Genomic DNA, 10764 nt, shown 5'->3' with positions numbered 1-10764 from the left:
CATTTGCTGAGGAGTGTTTTACTTCCAATTATGTGGTTGATTTTAGAATAAGTGATGTGGTGCTGAGAAGAATGTATATTCTGTTGATTTGGGGTGGAGAGTTCTGTAGATGTCTATTAGGTCCACTTGGTCCAGAGCCAAGTTCAAGTACTGAATATCGATGTTAATTTTCTGTCTCATTGATCTGTCGAATATTGACAGTGGAGTGTTAAAGTCTCCCACTACTATTGTGTGGGAGTATAAGTCTCTTTGTAGGTTTCTAAGAACTTGCTTTGTGAAGCTGGGTGCTCCTGTATTGGGTGCATATATATTTAGGATACTTAGCTCTTCTTATGTAACACACTTCTTTGTCTTTTTTGATCTTTGTTGGTTTAATGTCTGTTTTATTAGAGACTAGGATTGGAACCCCTGCTTTTTTTTTTCACTTTCCATTTGCTTGGTAAATCTCCCTCCATTCCTTTATTTTGAGCCTATGTATGTCTTTGCACATGAGAGAGGTCTCCTGAATACCATTGATGGATCTTGACTCTTTATCCACAGTCTGTGTCTTTCAATCGGTACATTTAGCCCATTTACATTTAAGGTGAATATTTTTATTTGTGAGTTTGATCCTGTCATCATGATACTAGTTGGTTATTTTGCACATTAGTTGATGCAGTTTCTTTTTCTTTTTTTATGGGAAAAGTTTTAAATTTTTAATGAAAAAGACTTAGAACAATGTATTATTTACATGTAAATAAGAAAAGAGAGCAGAATCCCCACATCCTCTTCAGAGGGAGACAGGAGGCCGTTTATGAGAAGAGAGTCCATATAAACCCTATTAAATAGAAGCTGGACCTAAATACTTCCAAACAGGAGTACAGAACAGGTGAACAGTCTCCACTCATCCCATTGATCTGCTTCAGATCAGATCAGCAACGTTCACAGGCATCTCATCAATCTGAGTGGAATAGTACTGCTCAATATCTCTGAGGATGCGGATGTCATTGTTCTTTACAAAGTTAATGGCGACACCCTTCCGGCCGTATCGACCTGATCTCCCAATTTTGTGTATGTACAATTCTCTGTTATTGGGGAGATCATAGTTGATGATGAGGGACACCTGAGGGACATCCAACCCCCTGGCCCAGACGTCTGTAGAAATAAGCACTCGGCTGGTGCCCGACCGGAACTCCTTCATGATGGACTCCCGCTCTTTCTGGGGCATGTCTCCGTGCATTGAGGACACAGTGAAGTTGGCTTCTCTCATTTTTTCTGTCAGCCAATCCACCTTTCTTTTGGTGTTGCAGAAGATGACCGCCTGAGTGATGGTCAGTGTGTCCTAGAGGTCACACAGAGTGTCAAATTTCCACTCTTCCCTCTCCACTGCCACAAAAAATTGCTTGATGCCTTCCAGAGTCAATTCATCACGTTTCGCCAAGATGCGGATTGGGTCGGTCATGAACTTGTTGGTCATCTCCAGGATCTCGTGTGGCAGCGTGGCACTGATGAGAACCACCTGTGTGGCTGGTGGCAGGTACCTGTATACGTCATAGATCTGCTCTTTGAAACCTTTATTCAACATTTCATCAGCTTCATCCAAAACCAACATTTTGATAGCACGTGTCCTTAAGCTTCCACGACGAATCATATCAAAAACACCGTGGAGTGCCTGCAACAACATGCAGTCCATAATCCAGCTTCCTGATGTCCTCCCCAACATTGGTGCCTCCAATGCAGGCATGGCACTGGACGTTCATGTAGTCGCCGAGAGCGAGCAGCCCCTTCTGGATCTGCACAGCTAACTCTCTTGTGGGAGCCAAGATCAAAGCTTGAGTTTCACGAACCTGAATATCCAAACACTGGAGGACTGAGATACTGAAGATGGCTGTTTTGCCTGTGCCGGACTGAGACTGCGCGATGACATCTCTCCCTTTGATGATCTGCTTGGTTGCTCGTTGCTGGATTGCTGATGGTTTTTCAAAACCGTAAGTGTAGATGCCCCGCAGTAGGTCCTCCCGCAGGCCCATGGTGTTGAACGTGGGAGTCACATCCACCTCCTCGCTGGTCTCGAATTCCACTTTGGTCATGTCTTCCTCTTTGAGCAGACGCTTTCGCGCCGAGCCCGAGGTCGCCATCGTGGCCGTGGTCGCCATGATTTAGAGTCCGCCGATGCAGTTTCTTCATAGTGTCATTGGTCTTTATATTTTGGTATGTTCTTGCAGTGATTGGTATCAGTTTTTCCTTTTTATATTTAGTGCTTCCTTCAGGAGCTCTTGTAAGGCAGGCCTGGTGGTGACAAACTCCCCCAGCATCTGCTTGTCTGAAAAGGATTTTATTTCTCCTTCGCTCATGAAGCTTAGTTTGGCTGGATACGAAGTTCTGGGTTGAAAATTCTTTTCTTTCAGAATGTTGAATATTGGCCCCCACTCTCTTCTGGCTTGTAAGGTTTCTGCAGAGAGATCCACTGGTAGTCTGATGGGCTTCACTTTGTAGGTAATCTGACCTTTCTCTTTGGCTGTCTTCAACATTTTTTCCTTCATTGCTACCTTGGTGAATCTGATGATTATGTGTCTTGGGATTGCTCTTCTCCAGGAGTATCTTAGTGGTGTTCTCTATATTTCCTGAATTTGGATTTTGGCCTGTCTTTCTAGGTTGGGGAAGGTCTCCTGGATAATATCCTGAAGTGTGTTTTCCAACTTGGTTCCATTCTCTACATCACTTTCAGGTACACCAATAAATTGTAGGTTTGGTTTTTTCACATAGTCCCATATTTCTTGGAGGCTTTGTTCATTCCTTTTCATTCTTTTTTCTCTAATCTTGTCTTCACACTTTATTTCATTAAGTTGATCTTCAATCTCTGATATCCTTTCTTCTGCTTGATTGATTCGGCTATTGATACTTTTGTGTACTTCACGAAGTTTTCATGCTGTGTTTTTCAGCTCCATCAGGTCATTTATGTTGTTCTCTAAACGGCTTATTCTAGTTACCACTTCCTGTAACCTTTCATCATCGGTCTTAGCTTCCTTAGAACCTTGCTCCTGTAGCTTGGAGGAGTCTGTTATTACCCACCTTCTGAAGCCTACTTCTGCCAATTTGTCAAAGTCATTCTCCATACAGTTTTGTTCCCTTGCTGGTAAGGAGCTGTGATCCTTTGAAGGAGAAGAGGCCTTCTGGTTTTTGAAATTTTTAACATTTTTGTGCTGGTTTTTCCTCATCTTCGTGGATTTATCTACCTTTGATCTTTGATGCTGATGACCTTTGGATGGGGTTTTTGTGTGGGCGTCCTTTTTGTTTATGTTAATGCTATTGCTTTCTGTTTGTTAGTTTTCCTTCTAACAGTCAGGCCACTCTTCTGCAGGTCTGCTGGAGTTTGCTGAAGATCCAGTCCAGACCCTCTTTGCCTGGGTATCACCAGTGGAGGCTGCAGAACAGCAAAGATTGCTGCCTGTTCCTTCCTCTGGAAGCTTCATCCCAGAGGGGCACCCTACAGATGACAGCCAGGGCTCTCCTGTATGAGGTGTCTGTCGACCCCTGCTGTTAGGTGTCTCTTAGTTAGGAGGCATGGGAGTCAGGGACCCATTTGGGGAGGCAGTCTGTCCCTTAGCAGAGCTTGAAGGCTGTGCTGGGAGATCTGCTGCTGTCTTCAGAGCTGGCAGGCAGGAACATTTAAGTCTGCTGAAGCTGCGCCCACAGCCACCCCTTTCCCCAGGTGCTCTGTCCCAGGAAGAAGGGAGTTTTATCTATAATCCCCTGACTGGGGCTGCTGCCTTTCTTTTAGAGATGCCCTGCCCAGAGAGGAGGAATCTAGAGAGGTAGTCTGGCTACAGCAGCTTTGCCATGCTGTGGTAGGCTCCACCCAGTCCAAACTTTCTGGCAGCTTTCTTTACACTGTGAGGGGAAAACCAGCTACTCAAGCCTCAGTAATGGTGGACATCCCTCCCCCAACCAAGCTTGAGCATCCCCAGCTGACTTCAGATTGCCGTGCTGGCAGCGAGAATTTCAAGCTGGTGGATCTTAGCTTGCTGGGCTCCATGGTGGTGGTACCTACTGAGCAAGACCACTTGGCTCCCTGGCTTCAGCCCTCTTTCCCTGGGAGTGAATGGTTCTCTCACTGGGCTCCCAAGCACCACTGAGGTACCAAAACAAAACAAAACAAAACAAAAACTGCTGCAGCTAGCTCAGTGTCTGTCCAAATGGCCATCCAGTTTTGTGCTTGAAACCCAGGGCCCTGGTGGCAAAGGCACTGAAGGGAATCTCCTGGCCTGTGGGTTGGGAAGACCATGGGAAAAGCGAAGTATCTCGGCCAGAGTGCACAGTTCCTCACAGCTTCCCTTAGGTAGGGGAGGGAGTTCCCTGACCCTTTGTGTTTCCCAGGTGAGGCAATGCCCCACCCTGCTTTGGCTTGCCCTCTGTGGGCTGCACCCACTGTCTACTCAGTCCCAGTGAGATGAACCGGGTACCTCAGTTGTAAATGCAGAAACCACCCACCCTCTGCGTTGGTCTAGATGAGAGCTGCAGACAGGAGTTGCTCCTATTCAGCCATCTTGCCCCCTCCTCATTGTTATTTTCAATAATAAAAAAACAGAAATTGGCTGGGTAGTGGCTCCTGCCTGTAATCCCAACACTCTGGGAGGCTGAGGTTGGTGGATTGCTTGAGGTCAGGAGTTTGAGACCAGCCTGGAGCACATAATGAAACCCCATCTCTACTGAAAATACAAAACTCTGGTGGGGGCAGTGGTGTACCTACAGTCCCAGCTACTTGGGAGGCTGAGGTGTGAGAATCACTTGAACCTGGGAGGTCAAGACTTCAGTGAGCTGAGATCACGTCACTGTACTCCATCCTGGGCAACAGAATGAGACCCTGTCTCAAAAACAACAACAACAAAAAATCCAGCCATTACCTAAATGCCAAGAAATAAAAGACTGATGTGCAAAAACGGGGTTGGGGGGGCTTGGTGTGATGGATGCATCAGCATTTACAATAGGGTTTCCTGCTGTAGCCTAACCTGCCCTGTAGATTCCTGCAAGGTCTCCCCAAGCATTTCTGGTCTTCCCCAAAGTTCTCCCACAGGAACTCATAGGTCAGACTATTAGATATAATCACATGTGGTATTTGCCTTATTCTTCCTCTTTCTCCCCCTCTCCCTCCTCAGCATCCTCTACTCACAACACCTTCTGAAGGAGCCTCAGTCCTGCCATGACTGGCAGAACCTGTCATGAGCATCACCAGCATCCATGCCAACATCTCCCCTGCAAGGCTCTCAAATCTGCTGACCTTCAGAACGTTAGAGCAGTGCCGAAGCCCAGGACATGGCTGTCATCCCTTATTCCTCTGAGCTCAAATCGCCCCCAATGTCCTGATAGGAACCAAGTACCAGGCCATCCCACCATTTCAGTCTCTGTCCCAAGGACTTCTCATTAAATTCCATCATCATCCTTCAGCTAACAACCAAAAGCCTTCCTGAAACACAGTCTCATGCAAATAGGTACTGAGAAAATTTCCCAGCCTCCAATTCTGCAAACACTCACCTGCGCAGTTTAGAATCAGCTAGGTTATGTGACTGTGCATTTATATTAGCAGATAAATAACACAGCAGCTATACTACAAGTAGGTGTCTTTTTGGCCTGTTTACTTCGTTTAATTTTTACATATTAGGCTCATCTCTGAATGCCCAGAGGATGTAACTGATATACTCTCCCGGGGAAAGAGTCAAGAGTCATTTCCCAGCTGGGGTTGATGCTCTTCCATTTTCTCTTAACCCTGTGAAAATGGTGCTGGGCCATAAGAGGACATCTGGGATTCAACTCCCACTGTGTATGGCTAAGTATCAGAACAAAGTATGATGTCCACAGAGGACCTTGAGCTCACAGGCTCCATTCCAGAGAGTAATACAGCGATAGTAAACCATTGGAAGCAAAGACTCCCTGTGGAATAGCTGTAGTCATCCCCCATGCTGGCCCAGCCACTGAGAAGAGACAGTCTTGTTAGGTTGACTTGACTATGGGTCACCTGAATTTAATTTGGCTTACTGAATTATGGATGAAGGAGACAATTATTCCCAAGAGTTGGCCAATCTTTGTCATCAGGGGTTTTCTTATGTTGGTGAGAGTGTTCTAGTACCTTAACAGGCAGCTTGAGTTTGATGCATGAGTCATAATGAATCAGATGTACCAGAATTGTTGTTTTGATTCAGCTCAGCAGTTATGTCTTTGAATCTGAGTCTCAGATGGGCACCTGAATAGACTCATCACAAAGCTTCATTGCAAATTATACAGTGCAGGGAAGCTCAACAAATTATTCTGATTGTTTCCAGAAAGAAAAAGGAAGGCAGGATTATACAGCATTTAGTGTCACCAATTAACAAGGTCATGGGGCTGAACCACTCATTCCAAAAACTTAATATCTACAAACTCAAGCGCAAGGAGCCTCTTTTAATTATTTGGAAATTGTGGGCCGCAGGGAAAGCGAGTGCTCTCAGCCTTGTGATCTGAGCAAGGTTCAGGAGCTGGAGTGGGTTTGGCTGAGTCACCGCTGGCTGCATGACCCCACACACATCACCTGACCTCCACATGCTTCAGCTGGCCCAGCTGTAAAGATGAGAAAGTGCAGCCGGAAGGCCTCAAAGGGCAAAAACAGCCTTCTGCACACAGCTGCCCTGGGGCAGCTTCCAGCGGCACAGTTTAGCTTCATCAGAGGCAGGGGGACCCTAGTTTGGGCCACCAAAGCAGCCTTACCTAAAAGTCACCTTTGGGAAAGGGCCTGTTTCATGCTGCAAGTGTAGGAGTATAAATTAGCAAAACGTTTTTGAAGCCTTGAAAATACTCATATGTTTTGGTTGCATGATTTCATTTGAATGAATTTATTCTTAGATAGGAATCAGAGGCGTACACAAATATGTATGTTCAATCATGCTCATCATAGTGTTATCTTTAATAACGAAAACCTGAAAATTATCTAAATGTTCAACTGTAAAGCATTGTTCAACAAACTATGGTACATTTTTATGTTGGAATGTTGTATGGCCATTAAAAACTCACTAGAACAGAATAATCAATGACCTGGGAAAATGTCTACCGTAGGATAGTATATAGAGAAGGACCATAAAACACCATTGTTAGAGTAATCCAATTTGTTTTACACTGTATGTACTCCCACGTGATAGACAAAAGTCTGGAACGTGAGACAAGAAATTATTAATGATGTTTAATCTATGCGTTTGGGGATTATGAGCTCTTTTTAAAATTTATGGTGCTTGCCTGTATGTTCCAATGTTTTCTATCACAATGGTCATGTGTTCTTTTTGCCATAAAAATCAATTTTGAAATTTCCCGAGTTTCTGTTAACTTGGTTGCATATGGGGCCAAACTACACACCTACCTGTGGAGCAAATGAATACAGTGACACGTCTGTGAGCCCAGGCTTGAGCAATTCCAATCCCGGAGGCTCTCTGGCCTGGGAACAGAGTGGGATTTTTTGTCTGAGGAGGCTGAGTCTGGAAGAAGGATGACTCTGTGGGTGGTTTCCTAGATCCTCAATGCACGTGGCTTCCAGCCTTGACTCTTCCCTAAAATTCTGGGTTGTTGGCCAAGGCTGAAGAATGAAATTGCCTCGGCAGCCAACTCCCCTAGGTAAGCCCAACGTTTACTCTGTATCTGCATAATATCTATTAAGCAACACCTGATCCTGTTCACCAGGATGTATGTTCCCAGGGAAACTTTCCTTTCAAAGTTAAGCAAACGTTCTTGGTAAGGAGCCCTAACACCTGGGAATCATGCATTTAACTTTCCAGGCCTCAATCCTACATGAGTGTCCTGTGTTACAATAGCATGGCTGGATGGATGGTGATCTAACCATTTCAGCCAGTGGCTCATCCTGCATGGGAAGAAAAGTTTTAAAATGGCACAGATCCCTTTGAGAAGACAGCCATCTCTTCCATAATATTATGTGGAAGGAAAATGGTGCTTTATGAGACAATCAGAGCAAATTGGTACATCATCATGGAGCTTTCAAGGTGATATTTTCTAAAACAACACAGCCATTTTTGATTCCTCTTACCAAAGCCAAGGGGCAGTAGATAATCTCAACATTCCTGATCTCTGCTTCAGGTGTAGGCTGTCATTGGCTTGCTTAGGTCAATAGTGGACACTAGCCTTCCCTGAGCTGACTTATTGGAGATGGCCCAAGGGCCTGGCAGGCAGTCTGAAGTACAATCTAATATTGTAACAGATAAGCCCCAGTGTGAAAGAGAGTCATATTATCTTCATTTCACACAGAAGAAACCAAAGTATGAATCCTCATCAAAATAAATTTTATTGAGCACCTACTTTGTGTTTGGTAATGTTTCAGGCACTGGGAAAACAGCAGTGAACAAAATAGATCAAGTCTTTGCCCTCAAGAAGTTTACATTCTTTTGAGAGTAATCAATAAGCAGAGTTTTAATATACAGGGTGATAATCGATATGAAGAAAAGTAAGGCTGAGTAAGAGGATAGAGACTAAAGGAAGTGCAGTTCTATATAGAGTAACTAGGGGAGTTTTTTCTGATAAACTGATGTTTGAGCAGAGACAAAAAGGCAGGGAAGAGTGAGCCACTTGCATCCTTGCAAGACAAATGTTTGAAACAGAGAAAAGAAGTGCTGGGCACGATGGCTCACGCCTGTAATCCCAGCACTTTGGGAGGCCAAAGCAGGCGGATCATCTGAGGTCAGGAGTTGGAGATCAGCCTGGTCAACATGGAGAAACCCTGTTTCTACTAAAAATACAAAAACAAGCTGAGTGTAGTGGCATGCACCTGTAATCCCAGCTACTTGGGAAGCTGAGGCAGGCGAATTGCTGGAACCCCAGAGGCGGAGGTTACAGTGAGCCGAGATCGCGCCACTGCACTCCAGCCTACGAAACACAGTGAGACTCTGTCTCCAAAAAATAAAAAAATAAAAAAATAAAAAGAAAGAAAAAGAAAAGAAAAGAAAACGTGAAATAGAGAAAAGAGCAAATGCAAGGCCTTGAGCTGAGAGCATGCCATGATATATTAGGAACAAAGATGACAGTGTGGCTTCACATAAGACTCTCACCTTTGAAGGGTTCTCAGCAGAGGAGGGACACGATCTGCCTTATGTGTGCTGGGAGCGGGCATGGTTACAGATGAGAGGAGGGTAACCAACTAGGATGTAACTGCCACAATCAAGGCAATCGTGGTTGGGACTAGGCTTGACATAATGAAGGTGTAGGAAGTGGGGCAATTTCAAAGGAAGACTTAGGTGCCATTTTAAAGAACAAGGTCACTAACAAAAAGCACAAAAGTGTAAAAGAGTGGCATTAAATAGATCATGAAAAGGATGCTTATTTACATCGTGAGAGTTAGAACAAGAAGGTAGAATGCCTTGTCTCATCTCATCTGGAACGTACATGTCGGGTGACTCAAAATTTTTATAGGCCTGCACGTGACTGCAATGACTATGAAATTGCCATGAGTACTGATCTAGGGGTCACAAATAGATTTTAGTGAATAAGAAAATTTGTAAATATGGAATTTGTGAGTAACGAGGACTGAACTGTCTGAAGGTTGAGAGGCCTATTATTCATGTAAGTGGAGATATGAAAAATGAGGAGAAAGCTGGAGGTAGAGGCACTGATCTGGGAGTCATTGCCATGTATCTAAATCTCTATATCCTGCATGAAACTGGATGAAATGATCTTAGGAGTGTAGAAAAATAATAGAAGAGTTCCAGAGACTGGATCCAGGGGCACTACAGTGAGAAGGTGCCTGCAAAGGAGACTGTGAAAGAGCAAATAGTGGAGTGAGAAAAAAACAGGAAAGAGTCGTGTTTTAAGAATGATGGAGGGAGTCAGGAATGGGTCAATGCTGCTGAAACATTGAGTCTCATGAGACGTAAGAATGAACCTTTAGATTAGGCAAGATGAAGGGCACAGGTGATTTGGATGAACAGTTTCATTTGAACACTGGAGGTAAAAGTCTGAGTGGATCAAAGAGCAAATGCACAATTCTTTCCAGAAATTTCTTTTATTGTTTCTAAAATTCAATTTATCGGGCCAGGTGCAGTGGCTCACACCTGTAACCCCAGCACTTTGGGAAGTTGAAGTGGGGGATCACATGAGGTCAGGAGTTCAAGAGCAGCCTGGTCAATATGGTGAAACCCCATCTCTACTAATAATACAAAAATTAGCTGGGTGTGGTGGCAGGTGCCTATAATCCCAGCAACTCAGGAGGCTGAGGCAGGAGAATAGCCTAAACCTGGGAAGTGGAGGTTGCAGAGAGCCGAGATCATGCCACCACACTGTAGCCTGGGCAACAGAGCCAGACTGTGTCTCAAAAAAAAAAAAAATTATGTATTTTTAATTTTTAATTACGTTAAAAAAATTGTGTAGCACATAGTAGGTGTATATATTTATGGGGTATATGAGATGTCTTGATACAGATATGCAATGTGAAATAAGCACATCATGAAGAATGAGGTGTCCATCTCCTCAAGCATTTATCCTTTCAGTTACAAACAATCCAATTACATTCTCTGTTATTTTAAAATATATAATTAAGTTACCATTGACTATAGTCACCCTATTGTGCTATCAAATAGTAGGTCTTATTCATTTTCTTTTCTATTTTTTTTTTCATACCCATTAACCATCCCCACCTTCCTCCAATCCCCAACTACCCTTCCCAGCCTCTGGTAACCACCTTTCTACTCTCTCTTTTCCAGGAGTTTTGATGTAAATGGGAGAAAGGGAATAAGGTCACAACTGAAGGAGGATGTAGGATCACAG

At 44.1% G+C, this 10764-nt stretch overlaps 1 protein-coding gene across 1 annotated transcript; it reads right to left on the bottom strand.

The window, feature by feature from the left end:
* Positions 1–672: 672 nt before the first annotated feature.
* On the bottom strand, positions 673–2148 carry LOC105555452 (eukaryotic initiation factor 4A-III-like). The gene is given in 2 exon segments (XM_012002412.1): positions 673–1643; positions 1645–2148. Coding segments are annotated over 2 exon segments (1233 nt in total). The 5' UTR covers positions 2136–2148; the 3' UTR covers positions 673–901.
* Positions 2149–10764: the final 8616 nt, after the last annotated feature.

This window comes from Mandrillus leucophaeus, unplaced genomic scaffold (assembly GCF_000951045.1).
Source record: "Mandrillus leucophaeus isolate KB7577 unplaced genomic scaffold, Mleu.le_1.0 Scaffold686, whole genome shotgun sequence".
NCBI classification, from domain to species: domain Eukaryota; kingdom Metazoa; phylum Chordata; class Mammalia; order Primates; family Cercopithecidae; genus Mandrillus; species Mandrillus leucophaeus.
Note: the sequence above shows the minus strand (reverse complement) of the source record. Positions and strands in the feature narration are given on the sequence as shown.